The 21,813-nt window shown below is 31.1% G+C and overlaps 2 protein-coding genes across 2 annotated transcripts; both read left to right on the forward strand.

The window, feature by feature from the left end:
• The first annotated feature begins 2,673 nt into the window (after positions 1-2,673).
• On the forward strand, positions 2,674-9,804 carry LOC125066251 (xanthine dehydrogenase-like). The gene is made up of 8 exons (XM_047674254.1): positions 2,674-2,851; positions 3,946-4,100; positions 4,900-7,018; positions 7,085-7,393; positions 7,471-7,808; positions 7,893-8,697; positions 9,104-9,271; positions 9,669-9,804. Exons 1-8 carry the CDS (start codon positions 2,774-2,776, stop codon positions 9,717-9,719), a joined length of 4,023 nt encoding a protein of 1,340 aa, XP_047530210.1. The 5' UTR covers positions 2,674-2,773; the 3' UTR covers positions 9,720-9,804.
• Positions 9,805-11,873: 2,069 nt separating this feature from the next.
• LOC125066606 (xanthine dehydrogenase) lies at positions 11,874-20,698 on the forward strand. Its single transcript, XM_047674738.1, has 8 exons — positions 11,874-12,077; positions 15,372-15,526; positions 15,704-17,864; positions 18,006-18,314; positions 18,390-18,727; positions 18,812-19,616; positions 19,722-19,889; positions 20,165-20,698. The coding sequence occupies exons 1-8, from the start codon at positions 12,003-12,005 to the stop codon at positions 20,213-20,215; spliced, it is 4,062 nt and encodes a 1,353-aa protein (XP_047530694.1). The 5' UTR covers positions 11,874-12,002; the 3' UTR covers positions 20,216-20,698.
• Positions 20,699-21,813: the final 1,115 nt, after the last annotated feature.

Here is a 21,813-nt window from a genome sequence, read left to right on the forward strand (position 1 = left end):
TTCATAACATTTTTTTTTGTTCTTAAAGCATTTTTTCGGAAAAGAAAATACTTTTTTTTAAATATTGTCGTTTTCCGTCTCGCATTTTTAAATTTGGACCGATAATTATTGTTTTAATATTGATAAATAACCATTGTTTAATTTTTTTTTATAATTCAGAAGAAAAAAGAGATTTAAATCATAACATGTTTTTTAAATAAAGATTTTAATTTGCATTTTTGACTTTGATAAAAACTAAAAAACGTGATAACTGAAAAATGGTTCACTTTTGCAACATGCATATGGGAGTTAAAATTATCGCAAATAATCACCCCTATCACCTAACGGGAATACGTCGAATTACCAATAACATTGTATAATTATATGGATAATAAGATCTGTTGAATATTTGATAGCATATGGCATAGGCACAATCATACAGATTTTTATGAGCATATCATAGTTTTAAAAATATTAATTTATTAGGTAATTAACCCAACAACAAAATGAATCTTCAGAAATTGATCACGGCAGCTAAGACACGCATATTCACAGTGGCGTGTCGTCAAAGTTTTTTGCAAAAGACAATTGTAATAACAAAATTATTTTATCGATTTGTTTATTAATTTTACCAACTTACTTGACTATTTCCGAAGAATAGTCTTTATGTAAAACAAAATGAACTCTTTTGAAGATTTGAAGAACCATTTCATCATCATTCATCATTCATTAGGACCACCAACAGTGGATACAACACTACATCAAATTAAAAAAAAATACAATTCAAAATTAGCTAGGCAAAAGTTCTACTACTTACAGGTAGTCTCACGATGCCCTATCATATTGCACAATATGTATTAAAAATATAAATTAAGTATAAGCAATAATTAGATATAAGAAGTATAATATAATCTATATATACAATATACATTAATAAACAATAAGTAAAAAATCAATTTTATAAGTAAATTATAAACAATACACGATCATATGAATTGTTTTATATTAGATCGATGAATAAAATTAGTATTACGAAAGGAATAAAAAAAGGTCATTTCATACAAAAACATGAATAAAAATATATGTATGTAGGTACTTACTCGCGGAGTTGTGGTGCCATTATGAAACAAATTCATGAGCCCATCTTGTCGTCATGAAAATTCGACATACGTGTTGGTTGTATTGTCGAGAGGATGAACAATAGTTTTAAGACACGGTAAGAGTACTGTCTATACGTTCTTTGAAATAACTATATCGTCTTTTATTATGATAAGATTCATATTCTATAACAATATATTGATGTAAAGTTATGAGAGCTTTTTTTTCCATTTTTATAAATGCTCCATGCTTGGCGGTGAAAAAAATTAGTTGAGTGATATTATGCCAAATGATTTTTTTCTAAACTTACTTATCTGAATATATTATGTGGTCGCTGTTAGGAACACAGCAATTAGGACTTGGTGCTAGGGCTTGGTACTTTTTTCGAACCTGACTAGGTAAGTACCATCAACTCATCATATATTCTAATGCTAAACAATCCTTTGTATTATTGTGTTCCGATTTGAAGGGTGAATGGGCCAGTGTAACTAAAGGCACAAGATACATATTAACTTAGTTCCCAACCTTGGCACATTGGCAAGGGATGTAAGGAATGTTTAATATTTTTTACAATGCTAATGTTCATGACCACTTTACGCGTCCGCCTGTATACTATAAACAATAACATACAATAAAAATAAATATATATTTGTTAATATTATATTTCGATGGCGCTGTAACACATCAATTGATGGCTATGACATAACTATGTACATATGATATACATATACATTACAGGTTAATTCGCCACCACCATGCGCCACCGCATTGGAGATGTAAGGAATAAATAAAAATTCAATTTTAAAAAGTAATTAATTTGTCCATGTCCAAATCTCAGTCTAACTATAAGTAAATGTTATAATTTAATGATTTAGTTCTAGATTATTACAAAAATAATAGTTATAATGCAATGCTACTATCATTATGATAGTATCTATCTAGTATTTTTCCTTGTATATTAATTCATCCAAGTTATTAAACTACATATTATGAAGTTATCTGTAGGTCAAACAAGAAAACTGTAAAATTGCAATAATATATTACATTGCTTATATGTTAATAATTAATGAAATAAAATGTAACGGAGTTCTAAAAGACATAATTATTATCTATCTATGTGTATGTATAATACACAAATGAATCTCAAAAATGTACGGACGCAATAAGTAGTTAATTCTCAATAATAAAGAAAATTTTATTTAAACGTTCATTTAGTTTTTATATTCATTGTGGTATTGCTTTAGTTTAATTTTGCCGTTTACAATAATTTGGAGAATATATAAGTATATGAATAGAATAATAATAGATTACAAAAGCTTAAAAGAGCAAAATCAAAGTAATAAGATTTATTTCCAGTACAATAGACCCGATCTACTAAAAATACACTGCTTACTGATATTCTAGTTATTCCATAGTCCAAGATCAGTGGTTCAGTTCAGTCATTATTTCATAGTTTATCAATATATACATATATAATAGTATTGTATAAACATAGTATTGACAAATTATATTTAACATTATTAATGAATAATTAATAATTTATTCAACTGATTCCAATGAATAATAATTAATCCCTCGCTCAGTAGGACGTAGGCCTTCGACATCTCAACACGTGTGTAGTTGACGCTCATTGCGTAACGATGTCAAGTAGTTATCTAAATACAATGTTACTGATAACCATATATTAAGAATAACAATGAATATGGAAAAAATTGAAGATTTTTTACCGAGTCAAAGAGAAACGGTTTTAGTGTTTTTTGTCAATGGAAAAAAGGTAAGTTTATAAGACATACTCGTGCATCTGCTGCATGTAGGTATTTTTTATGAAGCTTTTGTGCATATGAATAGTCTCGAAGTTACGACGAAGTATTAATTCCAAGTGTCTAGCATAATTAAATTTTAGTCTAAAAATGATAATGCTTGAGATTTGGTGTACAAGTATGGTTAGAAATTAGACCGAGCGGTGTCTGCGACTTCGGCTACTTGTCCGTTGTTTTCATACAGCATTCCTGTCTTTATAACTACGTTTGTAGCGATACTTTAAGTAATACTATTATCCACTTCTACTGTCTTTCCCTACATACTTAATGAAACGCTACGTGTTTGCTTATGGAGGAGATTCATTTGTTAATAAAAAATGTATTAATAAAGTATCGCGAATAATGTGTGAAAACTACGCCGCTGTTAGTTCGCTCATCGCTGGAATGTAAGCTGCTATTAATTGCATTTACAGTATGATTCAATTCTTGAAGAGAATGTTGTTTTAGCATAAGATAACATTTTGCACTTATTTTTTGTGTCCTTACTATAATTTTTTTGGTTTCTTGTTTCGGTGCTTAATAAATAATATTTTGTATTGTAATGTAAACTAATATACCTATATAATACTATATTAATTATTGTTTAGGTCATATATTTTCTTAATGCTTTTATGTATTTTTTTTTTATAATGTATTGTGAACTCTAATTATGTGATTCATTCTAATTAAGTTATTTATGTAGGTATATGTGTTCAAGAAGGTAAATAAACCGCCTCGTATATGTTTTCCGTTATGTAATTGGTTGTTTTTTGCTATATGTACCTACCTACATTCATGTGTTTTCATAATGTACCTTAAATCTGAGATTTTGGCATTTTGTTTGTAATCAACATTAAAAAAGAGATTACATTTAAAAAAAGGCGCGTTTAAAAAAAAACACGTGATACCTAGTAAGTCTTAATTGTATGTAAGACTGTATTATAACCTGTAAAAGTGTGAAACTTTGGTTAAAGAAAAGCAAACAGAGGCGCTGGTACTGATAGTCTCATGAATTAATTATATTACTCTATTCGATTTAAAAAAAAACATATATCTTTTAATATTACAGGTCATTGAATCTTCTCCGAATCCAGAATGGACCTTACTTTGGTATTTACGCAAGAAACTTCAATTAACTGGCACGAAGTACGGCTGCGGGGAAGGAGGTTGTGGCGCTTGCACTGTCATGATTTCGCAATACTTAGAACATGAGAGACGTGTGAAGTATCCTTTTTTAATAACAATTTTTATTGAGTCCAACGTAGACGCAAACTTTAGACAAATAGTTAAAATTTATGTTATGTATTATAATTTTGATTTAATTTAAATTAAATTGCGCCATAGTTGTATTACAGATAAAATTTCTCCAAAGTTATATATTAAATAAATTAGTTTACTTGTTAGTTTTCAAAATTTAAAATATCTGATTTACAATTTTCTATCAAAGTTGATGTTAGATAGCGTTTACAATTCACGTTATACGTAGGGTAGCTAATTTAGGAAAGACATGGATAGGTACGCTCGAGGAAGTCGCGCATACATAAATCCTCAGCCCGAAGGCATGATTTTAGAAGATTGAGACGTGGAAACGTTACTGCTGAACGGATATGGTCCCCTATAATTTCCGTTCTCAACACTATGACCATATATTTAATCCAAACTAATCGAATATATGTAATCACATTAAGCAATTATTTTGAAGAGGCAAGATTTAATTAATTATTCAAAACGCTTATTTTTCAACCTCGACCAAGACACCATAGATAATACACTTATACTAGCTACTAGACACAGAACTTACAAACATGAAAAGTACGCCAAAGGTGGTAAATGCCTATTCTGATCAGGAATGGCCACATTTTAAATCAAATTAATTGCTGTTCTTATTTTTGTTTAAAAATTTACAATGCTGTCACAATATGGTATATTCGGTACGATGAAAGGGATTATTGCAATGATTCTTAAAAGGTATTCCTTTATTTAATTTTAAAGTTATTAAAAATAATATTCTTACATAGTACAGTCATATGGCGGTTAACGCATGCTTAACACCACTTTGCGCTGTGCATGGATTGGCTATAACAACTGTAGAAGGAATCGGTAACGTACAAGACAAGTTACATCCAGTTCAAGAAAGAATAGCTAAAGCACATGGGTCTCAATGTGGATTTTGTACACCGGGAATAGTTATGTCGATGTATGCTTTGCTTAGAAATAAAATTAAAATAAATTACGACGACATAGAAACGTCTCTACAAGGAAACCTGTGTAGGTGTACGGGATATAGACCCATAATAGAAGGGTTCAAAACTTTTATAGAAGTAACTGAAGGTGCAACAGAAAATCAAAAAACAAAACTCTGCCCTATGGGTAAAGATTGTTGTAAATTCAATCAAAATAATGAAGATGTTTTGTTCAATAAGTCGGAATTTCAACCTTACTGTCCAACGCAGGAACCAATATTTCCTCCTGAGTTAATTTTGAACAATATTTACAGAAATTCCTTTCTTTTTTATAAAGGCAATAATGTTGTATGGATACGCCCACAAAATCTCAAAGATATCCTTATTTTAAAAAAAGAATACCCATGTAGCAAAATTATAGTCGGAAACACAGAAATAGGAGTAGAAGTAAAGTTTAAGAATAAATCCTATCCAATATTGATTTCCCCTAAATTAATTAAAGAAATGAATAACATACTTGTAAAAGAGTCATGTATTGAGATAGGAGCAGCAGTTTCATTAAAAGACGTAGAAGACTTCTTACGAAATCAAATTCACGAAAGTACAGAAAAGGTCAAGGTTTTGAATGCCATAAGAGATATACTTCATTGGTTCGCAGGCAGTCAAATTCGTAATGTCGCTTCTATCGGAGGAAACATCGTAACTGCTAGCCCTATATCAGATTTAAATCCGATATTTATGGCTTGTTCTGCTAATATTATAATTTCTAGTTTTGACAGGGGAGTTAGAAAGTTAGTCATCGACCAAAATTTCTTTCGAGGATATAGAAATGTAGCATTAGATGACGACGAAATAATACTAGCAATTGAAATTCCTTTTACGGATGACATGCAATTTTTTAAAGCATATAAGCAAGCCAGACGAAGAGAGGATGATATATCAATAGTAACTGCTGCATTTAATGTTAAACTTGATAAACAGAATCATTTTGTAAAAGAAGCTAAGTTATGTTTCGGAGGTATGGGTCCAATAACCGTTTGTGCCTTTAAAACATCGGAATTATTAAAAAATCTGCCATGGGATGAAGATATGGTTAATAAAGTTTTTAAATCGCTAAATGATGAACTACTTTTAAGCATTTCGGCACCAGGAGGGATGCATGAGTATCGCAAATCGTTGTGCCTAAGTCTATTTTTTAGGTTTTATATTTACGTATTGAATGAAGTAAAAGGTATTGGGTTAGAAAATAATAATAAAGATTTATGTGGATCTTCTGAACTACCACGCACGAAACCAAAAAGTTCTCAATGTTTTGAAATAAAAGTCAAGAATAAAATCAACCATAATGCTGTTGGAAAACCTATACCTCACATGTCGTCTATGAAACAGGCCACTGGTGAAGCAATTTATTGCGATGATGTTGTAAGCGTAGAAGGTGAACTTTTTTTATGTTTAGTATTCAGTTCGGAATCCCATGCAAAAATTGTATCTATTGACGTTACAGAAGCTTTACTAGAACCCGATGTTGTGGCTTTTTTTTCTGCATCAAATTTGTCAAAAGAGCTCAATAAAATGGGACCTATACTTAAAGATGAAAAAATATTTGCCGATAAAATTGTCACTAGTCGCTCTTGTGTAATTGGTGCCGTGGTTGCAAAATCAGAGTACGCAGCCAGGAAAGCTAAACATTTAGTTAAAATCACTTATGAAAAATTACAGCCTGTGATAATTTCTATTGAAGAAGCTATTCTTCAGGGTTCATTTTATGATGGATATCCACGTAAAATAGAAAAAGGAAATGTAAAAGAAGCTATTTTACACTCGAAACATGTCGTAGAAGGGTATATTAGAAGTGGAGCGCAAGAACACTTTTATTTAGAAACAATTTCGGCATATGCTATGAGAAAAGAAGATGAATTGGAAATTATATGTACATCGCAAAATCCAGCAGAAATAGCAGTAAGTATTCATGATAACGATATACATTTAGAAAAATATTTATTTAATAAATAAAACCATTTTTAGGATACGGCAGCCAAAGTACTCGGTATACCAAATCATAAAGTGGTAGCTAAAGTTAAAAGAATAGGAGGAGGTTTTGGTGGAAAAGAAACAAGAGCAGTCGTGTTAGCAATACCCGTTGCCGTGGCTGCATATAACTTAAAAAAACCAATACGAGCAGTTTTAGACAGAGATGAAGATATGCAACTTACCGGTTATAGACATCCAATGCTTATTAAATATAAGGTTGCCTTTAATGATGATGGTAAGATCACAGCTGTAATTTACGACTTATATGCTAATGCTGGAAATTACATGGATATTTCATGCTCGGTAAGCTTTCTTTGAAATAATTGATATTTGTTTAAGTACTCGTAAAACAAAAACAAGTAACAATGATTTTGTTTCAGATGTTAGAAAGAGCAATGGCACATGTAGACAACTGTTATTATATACCAAACATAGAAGTGAATGGATATCTTTGTAAAACAAATATGCCATCAAATACAGCTTTCAGGGGTTTCGGCGCACCGAAGGCTATGTTAGCCGCAGAAGCTATGATAAGGAAAATAGCAGATATTCTTGGGAAGAAATATGAGGAAATTGTTGATATAAATATTTACAAAGAAGGAAATTTAACCCATTTTAATCAAAAGCTTACTTATTGCACTTTAGGTCGATGTTGGAAGGAGTGTATAGAGCTTTCTGATTATTGGCATAGGAAACAGTTAGTAGAAGATTTTAACAGGTAGTGTAATATTCATAAATATATGCTAAACGAAATCTATTCGAAATATACTTTTGTTAATTAATTTTAAATTCTTTATAATAGATCGCACAGGTGGAAGAAAAGGGGTATCACTATGGTTCCAACCAAATATGGGATTTCATTTCACACTGATTTACTAATGCAGGGCGGCGCATTATTATTAGTATATAACGATGGTTCAGTTCTCTTAACAATAGGAGGAATAGAAATGGGTCAAGGACTTTTTACAAAAATGATTCAAGTGGCATCACAAGTTTTGCAAGTAGATGTTTCGAAAATTCATATAAGTGAAATGGCAACGGATAAAGTTCCAAACAGCCAACCCACAGCAGGAAGCATGAGCTCTGACTTATATGGAATGGCTGTAATAGATGCTTGTAATACTATAAACAATAGATTAGAACCTTACAAAACTAGTAATCCGAATGGAAAATGGGAAGAATGGGTTTTCGCGGCATACTTAGATAGAGTATGTTTGTCAGCGACTGGTTTCTATGCAGCCCGAAAAATAGAATACAATCGAGAAACGAATGTTGGAGATCTATATGAATATTTTACCTACGGTGTAGCGTGTTCTGAAGTTATTATCGACTGCCTAACTGGCGATCACCAAGTTTTGAGAACAGACATTGTAATGGATGTTGGAGAAAGTTTAAATCCCGCTATCGATATTGGTCAAATTGAAGGCGCGTTCGTTCAAGGATATGGATTTTATACGATGGAAGAAATGTTATTTGCACCGAGCGGCGAAGTAATTTCAAAGGGTCCGGGTGCCTATAAAATACCTGGATTTTCTGATATCCCTAAAGAATTTAATGTATCACTTCTAAAAGGTGCTCCCAATCCACGAGCTGTATATTCGTCAAAGGTAACTTTTGAGTTTGTTTTAACCTCTTATTTAAACACTCACAACATTATGAAAAAGAACATTGACTTGAAACTCGTAAATAAGGCCTATTATTTAATAAAATATTTTTTATATAATAATATAAAATAAAATTGTATAAAAGTAAAATACCTTTGTAAGTTGGTTGAAAAGAGTAATGACCGAGTGTTTTGCTGATTCTACTCGGTAGAATATATTTTCCAAACGTTATTTTACTGCTTTGTATTAAATTCAATACTGAAATATGACGTTTCAGTAGTATATTTTATAAGCTTTCTTGAAAAAATAATATTTTGCGTTTGGCTAAAATTGGCAATTGGACTTTATATTGAAAGTAATTCAGTAATCATTTTCTTAACTCGAGTACATAATCGATGATTTTTTTCAGGCCATTGGTGAACCTCCCCTTTTTTTGGCTGCGTCAGTTTACTACGCAATTAAAGAAGCTATTAAAGCCGCTAGATCTGACGCTGGATTTGATATGGAATTTACCCTAGATGTACCGGCAACATGTGCTCGAATTAGAATGGCATGTGAAGATCATATCACTGAGCAGGTACTTATTTTATATCTACTGTCTATGTTTATATAAATTAATGTTTTAATGAGTTCCTATATCATTCATATGAGTGAGTTGAAACTGTTGGTGACACTTCAAGATTTCAAGTATAGTATAAATAACGTAACAAAGGTGACAAGCGAGCTGAAAGAAAAATTAAAAAAGCTATGCAATGCCTGTCTGAATCAACTAGTCTAAAATAGAATAGCAATTTAAAAAAAATCGATTCAAATATATTAAATTGTCTAACCCCTTAAACTAATGTAGTAAATTTGCAGTGTAAAAGTCTATAAGGTGGCACTAACCACTCATCCACCACCCATCCTGGCAGGTTTACATGAAACGTTATAATCATATGTTCAACTACTTACATTATTATGTTTAATTATTACAGGTAAAACCAACTATTATGAAGAAAGGAACTCCGTGGAACGTTGTACCCTAAAAGTCAGTACCTAGTAATTAGATAACTAATTACAAAAATATATATGATATTATTAAAATATTGTTCGCAAACTTTTTTATAGAACATTTTATATTGTTTTTTTTTGCTTTTATTATATTAAAAATTAAAACAAAAATCTTGTTTTCATTAGTAACTCTTTGATAAATAAGTTAACCTAGTACAGTCGAAAAAATAATACCTAAAAGTGTAATATAAACAAAATACCAGTTACCAGCGGACCTGGTACACATTGTCGTGGCTACGTATACTGAGAATAATATTGTATGAAAATAGTTAAACAAAAACGTTCTCTGAAATACACTGAATATGATGGTGAATACCATCATATCAAATTGGATTCATGTCAAAATGTATAGCAGTTATTGGATTTTGGGCGTTAAAAATTATAATATAAAAAGTAACTCAAAAATCTTGTTTTCATTAGTGACTATTTCATTATGAAACTAACCTAACACAGTCAACAAAATATAACTGTTATATAATTGTTAGCAGGCTCGGCCACGTTTTGCTCTGTGGCCAAGTTATACGTTGATACGGTTTATTTTGTTGTCGTTGTAATATGTATACTTTAGAATTTAATAGTAATTACATGAGTATTTGTTTTACACATAGATTTTTTTTTGTTACTACTGATAGTCCAGGAGGAAGTTTTGCATTTTCGGTTTTGTTTTACGCCGAATGATTTTATTTTTTTCACAGATAAATAAATAGGTTATCTGCTGCTTTTGAAGCACCTACGGTGGAAACGGTGTCAGAGGATGTGAAAGTTGTAAAAATAGTAATACTATTCTTATAGTGCACGCAACTAATTATTTACTTTGGCATTTGTAAATATACACAGTAAACTTTTAGGTAATTAATTAATTTTCATTCATAATTTCATGTATAATTACTTTATTTTTTTCTTGTAAATATATTACAAGTTTATCCATACATATGACATGTAATTCTCAGATTATTGAATGTATGCTGCATTATATTATGTATTTTTTTTTACTTACAATTACATTACTTAACAATACTCAAACAATTTGTCAGTCGTAACATTCATAAGTTGTTTTTAACGCAACCTCCCAGACTATGACTGGGCTTGATTTCTCCCAATAAATTCACATTAGAATAAATTCTGTCCTTTTTTTACCAATTGACAAAAAGCAGACTAAGCAAGAGATAATATTTTAATATAATTTATTTGTAAGTTAAACAACAATCAAGATCTACTCAAAATATGTTATATTTAGAAAACCGGTTAGGAAACGTAACGAATATAAGTAGGGCCTTGAGTGAAGTAAGTTAAGCCTCTCGTTGACTGGAACTTCTAGGTGTTAGAAAAAGTTAAAATAAATGTAGACTCACACCTACTATGAAATATCAAACATGAAATTCGTCAAATTATTAAATGTAAGCCCATTTTCCCCGTTATGAAATAAATTATTTGATTTTTTTGTTAAAAAACAACTGAAAAACTTTATGACACCATAGTAACATATAAACATACTTATTTTATATAAAAGGTAAAATAAGAGTTTGTTTATTTATTTTCAAACTTTATGGTGTATGATTTTTTGTAGGCACACTTACTTGAAAAAGTTTTTGTAATATTATTTAAACGCATCATGGCCTTAATTTTACTCGATCGCAGTGCGAATAAAATAAGTATAAACTGCATCAATGATTTTTTTCTTAAAAAATAATTAGTTTATTATAAAACTTTATTGATTTACTTTTTCGCAGTCGAATCGAAACGTAATCGTTGTCGCTTAGATATTCTACAACACAACTATCCAGTTGCGGTTTGTTCGGAATAAGATCGGGAATGAATGTTAACCATTATAAATGAGTAGAATTTCCCCCAGGCTCCTATGCTAAATTCATTGTCATTAATCACATTCGTCCGGCCGTGACCGATGTGTCTGCTCTTCGTGATGACATAAGATACATTAGATGTTATTAGTTCTTAGTCGATTTTGAGCTCATATACTAGTTAATCCAGTTGTTATTTAATAATAACATTTTTCGTTTTAATTAAGTTCAAGTCACTTTAAATCAAGTCATTCATTGTCACTGTTATCATCAACATGATTCTCTATTCGTATCGAGACTGATAGCCGACAGCGCACTACAAGCAAATTATTATCGTTGCTCCATACTGTCATAGTTCAGTTTCGATCGAATATCCGAGTAAGTCGGACAAGGCTAATTTTGTCACTTTAACATTTAACGTTTCGATATTTTAATTTCTAGTATTATTTTCATAAAAACATGGGACTTTTGAACGCTGATGAAGAAATCAACGATATGGCCACGGAATTAGTTTTTTACGTGAACGGCAAAAAGGTACGTATCTGAATGTGATAAAGTTTATCAATTAGTCTTTTTGATACTCGTAATGAAGTATCTGCGGCAGGAGTTTGGATGTTATAAATATTTAAAATTCATAAACATATTTTTAATGCAATCACCGACATACTACGTCTATTGTATTTTATGGAGGTACATGATAAATTTCAAAGATTTATAAGTATTTAAAGATAAGCAATTTACAAAACACTACTATTGTATTTTTATGATATTTACGTACGTATACGTATATTTTTTAATTCTTTGTAACCTGTTTAGTTTCATACATTATATTAGGCTATTCGGGACCAGTATTTTTGATAACTGTAAGCTAGCCGCTTACTGTTATGAGTAACGGATAAGCTGTTTTAAGTAATACGAAACCACCATGCGGTTAATATCATGTGTGGTAAAAACATTATGTACTTACTAGATAAATCTTAAAGCGGTTTATTGCTAAATACTTGAATAAAACACTCGTGCAATATAGTCTTAAGATAAGTAAATACTTTCTTGTTATCAAATAAATAAAATATGGGACAATCAATTTAATATATAATAATTTGTATTAAATATGGCTGATGTAATTGATATTATCACCCACATATGTGTTAGTGCAGTATGATGCGACTTCCACTTGTAATAAAATATTGTAACTTTAGGACATATATACTTGCTTATTGTTGTGGGTGTGAGTAAAAAGTAGTCGACCTTGAAAAGTTAAAAAAAAACAAATATAATTTTTGATGAGTTCGCAATCGACTGACGAGAAATATTGTAATAAAAAAAATGTAAATACAAATATCTAAGGTAATGATTAAGATATGAAATATACTTATACGTTAATGATATTTTGACTTAATAGCTATTTAATGAAGCTGTGTTTAATGTTATATACTTACATTGAACATTAAAATGACTATATTCCTTCGACTTCTCTTGAAATCTTATTTTAAATAGTCTTAACATTATTTGGGATAAACTGTTATTCTATATTTAGTACAAATACAAGAGAGATTGGCATACAAATTGGTGGTACTGGTACTATTATTTTCATAAGATATTTTTAAATGTAACGGTGGCTTCATATTTTTGCATTTCTCTGTGATAAAAATCTGGCATGTAAAACAAAACAAATACGACAATCCGGTGCTGCGAGAAAGAAAGATAGAAATAAAGAGTTCCCATAAAATATACGTAGATTATATTATACTAATTGTTGTCCGTGGTTTTGCTGGCTTTTAAGCCTACTTACGTCTTTGGAGTTCAAGCTTGCTTCATTTAATTTCATGAAATTCAGTGATTTGGCCGAAAAAGAACAACAGACAGACACTTTCTCATTCACAATACTACTAGTATAGACTAGTATGGATAATTTACGCGTATAAACTACAAATATATGTCATTATAACATAATTAAACAAAAGTACTGCCTTGCATACCAAGAAGTGTTGCTTGCAAAAACATAATGGCTCAATTTATCTTAATCGACTTTATTATTAATTGCAAAAAAAAAACACTAATAAGTATTTTATTTTTAAAGTAATAATGTTTACTCGACTACTCTAATTTATATTTTGTACTTGATTTTGGCTTTAGTGAAAGCCTGTCTGGGTAAACACCCATTCACCAATACCAATACTTACTATTATTGCTTTCCGGTTTGTAGGATGAGTGAGATATTATAATTACAGGCACGAGTGACATAATAATTTTAGATCTCAAGGTTGGCGGTACATTGGCGATGTAAAGAATGGTTAATAATTCTTGCAGTGCCAATGTTGGTGGTGGTTAAGTACCATCAGGGCCGTTGACCCGACTGTGTATAGCTATATCATAAAAAAGAGAAAGGAAAAGTTTAAATAGATCAATCGATAGGGCAAGAGCGTTTATTCGTATAGTCTAATCCAATGGAAGTAGGACCAAAAGTATTTAACCTTAGATTTACGTATTTCATGCGATTCGCTGATAACTCAGCTATATTGTCAAATACATAGAGTTTTTGATTAATATATCTTTATTCATAACACAACAATTTTACACTTAATATATTTCGACGACATTCAAAATGCCATTCTTTCGCAAATTCTTAGTGAATATCATAAATTAATCAAGCCCTCGACCATTGAAACGTGTCAATTTGCTGTTAAATGTTGCTTGGTCTGGATACCAACCATAAGAGGAGAAAAGCCAAATCACTAAACTATACTCTATTGAGTATAGCAACATCCAGTCGATTTGATTAATTCTTTTTGCGCTAGACAGTCTGTTTATTAAAGAGGGTTACCCTTAGAGGCTACATAACTGCACTGTCAATAAATATAGTAAATATTATGAAACACGCTTGCGTCTTCCAGATTTAAGGCGAGTGAAACCGTGGCACATAGTTAGTTGGTACCCTACAATAACAAATCTTCATGTAGATACGTAAATTAATGTCAAGGTCATATAAAATGGCAGATAGTAGGCTGAGGCCCGGTTGAGCTTAGTCGGTTAACCTCATTTATGACAATGTCATTATTTATTATTAATATGTCTCAAAAGACATAGACATTCGTAGACTTATCTTATCGTGCCCTTACATAGTTAATATCATATAAATATTTTAAAAATACAGCATACTTGTTTCCTACGTTTATGATTTCATCAGAAGTTGAGCACAATGATCCTCCGTCTCCGATTGTTAGGTACTAAGGAATATTTAATGATATGACCCGCGCGTGATAAAGCGCGCCCCCGAGATGTTGCAATCAAAACAACTACTTTATACAAAAATAACGTGTACATAGTTTATATATAAAACTAGCCAAAAAGAAAAAAAATCTTAATCTTCTAACAATAATCTTACAACAGATTTTTAAGCATATTACCTTAAACATAACCTTAATCTGAACATTTTCATATATTTTGAGGACCTCCAAAACTGCGAATTAATATTTAAAATACTTTTATATTTAAGTATTTTATTCTATACAGTTATTTTTTTTCATATTAATGTATTCATGGAGATATATGAATAGATAGGAATCATTAAAATAAGTATTTTTATTTTTTTTTAAATAGTAAGTAGTAAAAATAGTAGTAGTAGTAAATTATAGAATATTTTCTAAGCTGTTCATTTTGATTCAATAAATGTATTATAAATGTATTATAATAACTTCAATATCGTTTTCCAATAAAATGACAAATCTAACCAATTCAACATTAAATTTCACGTTTAATTGGTAAATAATAATGATCTAATTCAATGTTTATTATTTTGAACTAATAAAAGATAAAAATAATTCAAAGGTGATAGAGCCAAATCCTGACCCTGAATGGACTTTGTTATGGTATTTGCGAAAAAAGTTACGCCTCACTGGAACAAAGCTTGGCTGCGCTGAGGGCGGCTGCGGCGCATGCACTGTTATGATCTCCAAATACATCCGAAAAGAAAAGAAAATAATGTATCCTTAAAAATATATTCTATAACTGTTAAAAAAAAACTAGTTATAACTTATTAAATATTCAGTTTAAGCTTTTAGAGGAGGAAAATTGCAATTTGAAATAATGCTAATAACTTTTGTTTTATGTTAAAAATAGAGATGTTTTTTAATAGTTTCTTATAAATCTTATGAATTCAGACATTTAGCGGTGAACGCATGTTTAGCCCCAGTTTGCGCTATGCATGGCTTAGCGATCACAACAATAGAAGGAATCGGTTCCACTAAAACTAAACTTCACCCCGTTCAAGAAAGACTTGCTAAGGCACATGGCTCCCAATGTGGTTTTTGCACTCCAGGGATTGTGATGTCGATGTATAGTTTGCTTAGAAGTTGTAGCAAACTTAAATACTCGGATATGGAAGTAGCGCTTCAAGGCAATTTATGCAGATGCACAGGTTACCGAGCTATAATAGAAGGATACAAGACGTTCATTGAGGACTGGGAAACACACCGAATTACAAATGGTCAATCAAATCAATCTAACAATGGTGTATGCGCGATGGGAAAAGACTGTTGTAAGAATAAAAAAGACGACAGTGAAACTGAATTTATATTTGAAAAGTCTTCCTTTTTACCGTACGATCCCAGTCAAGAACCTATATTTCCACCCGAACTAAAACTTTCGTCAGCCTTTGACAATCAGTATTTGATATACCGTGGTGAGAAAACTGTATGGTTCAGACCTACAACACTCGAGGGAATATTAAAATTAAAAGAACAATATCCAGAGGCAAAAATAGTTGTTGGAAATACAGAAGTAGGCGTTGAAGTAAAATTTAAACACTTTGTTTATCCAGTGATAATTATGCCTAATTGTGTATCGGAAATGAATATAGTTTTAGAAACAGAAACAGGACTTGTGGTGGGTGCAGCTGTAACATTGATGGAAATGGAAAATGTTTTTAAAAAATATATCGAGACTTTACCTAAATATAAGACAAGAACACTGAAAACAATAATAGAAATGTTAAACTGGTTTGCTGGTAAACAGATTAGAAATGTAGCAGCAATTGGTGGAAACATAATGACCGGTAGCCCGATATCAGATTTAAACCCAATTTTAATGGCTTTAAAGGTAAAACTCAATCTATCAAGTCTTGATGGCTCGCGATCTGTATTAATGGATGAGTCATTCTTTACTGGTTATAGGAAAAATGTTGTTAAACCTAATGAAATCTTGCTTTCGATCGAAATCCCATATACAAATCGGTATCAATTTGTTAAGGCATATAAACAGGCAAAGCGACGTGAAGATGATATTTCAATAGTAACCGCTGCAATTAATGTTGAGTTCGAAAGTGATACAAATGTTATTAAAAATATTAACTTAGCTTTTGGTGGAATGGCGCCAGTAACTAAAATAGCGACGAAATCTAGTCAAGCTTTAAAAGGCTTAAAATGGTCAGAAGAAATGGTCGAGAAAACGTTTACTTATTTATTGGATGAATTACCACTCAGTCCATCAGTGCCTGGTGGAAACGTACTCTATAGAAGAGCTTTAACTATGAGTTTATTTCTAAAAGCCTATTTAGCAATTGCCAAAGAAATGTCTCAAAGTTATATCCATGAAGATCTTATTACGCCATATCATAGCAGCGGAGCTGAACAATTTCATGGTAATGTACCCAAAAGCGCACAATATTTTGAATTAATCGGCGATAAACAAATTAAAAGTGATGCAGTCGGTAGACCTATAACGCATTTATCAGCACTAAAACAGGTAACGGGTGAAGCGATATACTGTGATGACATACCGATAGCAGAAGGTGAATTGTATCTTTCATTTGTTCTTAGTTCAAAAGCTCACGCTAAATTAGTATCAGTTGATCCAAGTGAAGCGCTGAGTCAACCAGGTGTAGTAGCCTTTTTTTCCGCTAAAGATTTAACAGAGGAACAAAATGCTATTGGTCCTATTTTTCACGATGAGGAGCTGTTCGCAAGCAAAAAAGTAATTAGTCAAGGTCAAACAATTGGCGTCATCGTAGCCAAAGATCAACAAACAGCGCAAGCCGCTGCTCGAAAAGTTCGAATAGAATATGAAGAATTACAACCAATTATTATTTCTATTGAGGATGCCATAAAGCACAAATCGTTTTATAAACAATTTCCGAAAACAATACGTTCAGGTGACGTGAAGCCTGTTTTTGATGACCCAAACAATATAATAATAGAAGGAGAATGCCGAATGGGTGGTCAAGAGCACTTTTATTTGGAAACCCACGCTGCGTTTGCAATTCCAAAAAAAGAAGATAGCGAATTAGAGATATTTTGTTCCAGTCAACATCCATCAGAAATTGTGGTAATTTTTTTTCTAAAATAATTAGAATGTTAATAATAGTAGTAAACAATAATTTATATAAACATAATATTATATAATTATAAATTTCGTAGTTAATATTTATTTTTCTAAATACTTCTTAGATTAATCTTAATGTTTCAGAAATTAACCAGCCATGTACTTCATGTGCCAATGAACAGAATAGTGGCCCGTGTAAAACGTATGGGAGGTGGATTTGGGGGCAAAGAATCGAGGGGTATGCTAGTTGCATTACCAGTGGCTTTAGCCGCCCACAAACTGCAACGGCCTGTTCGTTGTATGCTAGATCGAGATGAAGATATGCAAATGTCTGGAACAAGACATCCATTTTTAATTAAATACAAAGTAGCTGTTACTAAGGAAGGAAAAATATTGGCTGCAGATTGCAATATATATAACAATGCCGGTTACTCTATAGATCTTTCTGGACCCGTAAGTTAAAACTGTTTGATTTCTTTTAATTAATTTTTGTGTTGTATTTTTATAATGGTTATATGTTAATTACAGGTCGTTGAAAGGGCAATGTTCCATTTTCAAAATGCCTATTATATACCTAATAGTCAGGTAACAGGCCACGTATGCAAAACGAATTTACCTTCAAATACAGCTTTTCGAGGATTCGGTGGTCCACAAGGAATGTTTGGAGCTGAAAATATGATATGGGACATTGCTAATAAGTTAAACAAGCCTTCAGAGGAAATCAGAAGAATTAATTTATATACAGAAAATTTAACGACTCATTATGGACAGGTTTTAACTCACTGTACTTTGCAAAGATGTTGGGATGAGTGTGTTAATAAAAGTGATTTGGCAGAAAGAAAAACAAATATAGAAAACTTTAATAAGTAAACTTTTTATTTTGATTTATTTTTTTCATAAAAAGCATTATTCAAACCAATTGAGCAATATATAAAATTGTTATTTTCCAGACAACATCGATGGCGCAAGCGGGGCATATCGCTTGTCCCAACCATGTTTGGGATAGCTTTTACAGAAAAATTGTTAAATCAAGCTGGTGCTCTAGTTTTGATATATACTGATGGTTCTGTTCTCTTGTCTCACGGAGGAACAGAAATGGGTCAGGGTCTGCATACGAAAATGATTCAAGTTGCGTCCCGTGCTCTCGGAATTGATATTTCAAAGATTCATATAAGTGAAACGGCTACGGATAAGGTACCCAATACTTCTGCCACTGCAGCTAGTGCCGGTTCAGATCTTAATGGGATGGCTGTTCTTGAAGCCTGTCAAACATTAGTTAAACGCCTTCAGCCTTACAAAGAAAAAAATCCTAATGGAAAATGGGAAGATTGGGTTTCCGCAGCTTACGTTGACCGAGTAAGTTTGTCAGCTACAGGATTTTATGCCACACCAGATATTGGATACAATATTAACACAAATACAGGAAAAGCTTTCAATTACTATACATTTGGGGTAGCATGCACTGAAGTTGAAATCGATTGCCTTAGTGGCGACCATCAACTTATCAGAACTGATATTGTAATGGATTTAGGAGAAAGTATAAATCCAGCTATAGATATTGGCCAAATAGAAGGAGCTTTTATTCAAGGTTATGGACTATTCACAATGGAAGAGCTAATTTATTCTCCAACTGGAACATTATACTCACGTGGTCCTGGTGCTTATAAAATCCCAGGTTTTGGTGATATTCCGCAAGAATTTAACGTTTCTTTATTGAAAGGAGCTCCAAACCCGAGAGCAGTATATTCGTCAAAAGTAAGTAACATATCATACAGTTTAGGAACGCTACTTGGAATCAATATATAATTTATAATTATTATTTATACGTCTTGACTGACATACCTTTTTGCTGTGTTTCAGGCGGTTGGTGAGCCTCCTCTGTTTCTGGCAAGTACCGCATTCTTCGCGATAAAAGAAGCTATTCGAGCAGCACGTGCTGATGCTGGGGTCCCTCTAGACTTCGTTCTTGAGTCACCGGCTACTTCTGCACGTATACGCATGGCCTGTGAAGATCATATTACTAAAAGGGTAAATATTAACCTGATCATTTTCTATAAAATTGTATGTTAAAAAAAGGATTCGCTAATACAAACCAAATGAGTCCAAACTCTATAAGCCATTCGAGAATTTTATTATTCATTTCCTGGTTCCTTTATCAGGCCAGCTCGATGGTACCGAATAATAATATTATCATTCAAATTGTGAATCCGAGTGCAAAGTTTGAAACGTATACAGCTGTTGTTTAAAATTAGCTTCTCATTTTGATTATTTTGAGATTAATGTAATTCTTTATTCAATTTCAGATTCCACGACCGGAGCCAGATAGCTACGTCCCGTGGAATGTTGTTCCTTAATTTTTATACTTAATCTTCATACTGTATTATATAAAGTAAAATATTTTAACTCATATGGATATAAGAATTGTTATTTTCTACACATTCTGGTTGTGTCTAATAATATTTCATTGTACAACTTAATACTATGAATAAACTAAACTATCAAATAGTTGTATTAGGTTTTTAATTAAGGATTAATAAAAGTGCCATATATATAAAAAAAAAATATTTATTTCAATTCGTATCTAATACAGGCTAATAAACGAAAAAGTTATTTTAAATAAATTAAGATCGTGCCAATATGTCTGATTATGATATATAATACAATAAGTAATTTTTCGTTTTTCATAACCTTATTAAACATGTTCAAATCGTAAGACTATTTATAGATAGAAATAATAAATAAAAAATCGCCAAAAGAGTGTATCCTTGTTTAGCCTGTTGGCTAATCGTTAAGATGTTTTTAATTAGGAATAAATTCAGAAGGTAATAAATTGAATTTCGAAACTTACTAAAATAATAATATATACCTATTTAGAATAAATAAATACACAATTTTTTTATTAGAAATATTTTTTGGAAATTGAAAAATAATATAAAATTTATTTATATTTATAAATAAAATACGTTTGATCATATGCGTTCGTATCGAATCGTAAAATGTTCGTTTTAATAGAGACGTTTAGACTAAACGATAACAATGATGTTACAAAATTGCAAAGCAATCGAATAAATCATTATATTTTTTGATGAACTTATTGATTTGTTTTGATATTTTACACTCAAATATTTTTTTCTGAATATATAAAGCTTTTGTTTGAAATTAAACAATTCTTTACGATTTTTATAAGCAATTCATATTTGTTAAATGATCATATATGTGCAGGTATTATGTATATACAGAGTAGGAACTCATGCAAGTAAACCAAAGAGTGAACTTAACGAAAATAAAACTTAATTATAAATTATAATTAAAATCTTTCTTCTATCACTCAAGTTGTTATTTTATATCGAAAACCAGGAAAAGCCGTATGACAAAATGTAATATAATTCTCGAATAAATTAATCTTATGAACATTGTATTCCATCATTATCTCGTTAAGTACATTACGATAAGAATTTGTCTTGTTTATCTCAAACGTCATGTTTTCCAATAGACTTATCGAAATTATTAAATAGCAAAATATTACTTGAATAGCATAAATAACTTATATAGCAAATTATATTTGATCATTGCAAAATAATTTTTGTTGGTGAGATTTTAATTAAAATTTAAATTTTGCTTGGTACTGATCATATAGTACATTTTTATTAAGACGATATCAGACATATTCACTCTTGAAGAAAATTCACTCGAGTGAATATTAATTTTGCCAGTTAATGCCAATGCCGATATGCCACTATCCATTGGCACAGACAAATCCATGTCACTTTTTTATTTGTTTAGTATACTTATCACTTTTAGCGTACGAGCAAAATGAATGAAAAAAATATGACAGATTCCTTCTTTATGGTGTATGATCTTCTAAATAAGATTTAATAGATGCTTGATAAGATCGGAGGGATATTTTAGTTTAACGGAAGATTTTGTAGAAAGTATATTGAAGGAAGACTAG

Source organism: Vanessa atalanta, chromosome 9, assembly GCF_905147765.1.
Source record: "Vanessa atalanta chromosome 9, ilVanAtal1.2, whole genome shotgun sequence".
NCBI classification, from domain to species: Eukaryota; Metazoa; Arthropoda; class Insecta; order Lepidoptera; family Nymphalidae; genus Vanessa; species Vanessa atalanta.

Coding starts and splice junctions, on each gene's coding strand:
- LOC125066251 (XM_047674254.1), top strand. CDS start 2,774: ATGAATATGGAAAAAATTGAAGATTTTTTACCGAGTCAAAGAGAAACG. Junction 7,394..7,470: donor ACATGGATATTTCATGCTCG/GTAAGCTTTCTT, acceptor ATTTTGTTTCAG/ATGTTAGAAAGAGCAATGGC. Junction 8,698..9,103: donor GAGCTGTATATTCGTCAAAG/GTAACTTTTGAG, acceptor GATTTTTTTCAG/GCCATTGGTGAACCTCCCCT.
- LOC125066606 (XM_047674738.1), top strand. CDS start 12,003: ATGGGACTTTTGAACGCTGATGAAGAAATCAACGATATGGCCACGGAA. Junction 18,728..18,811: donor AATATAGAAAACTTTAATAA/GTAAACTTTTTA, acceptor GTTATTTTCCAG/ACAACATCGATGGCGCAAGC. Junction 19,890..20,164: donor AAGATCATATTACTAAAAGG/GTAAATATTAAC, acceptor ATTCAATTTCAG/ATTCCACGACCGGAGCCAGA.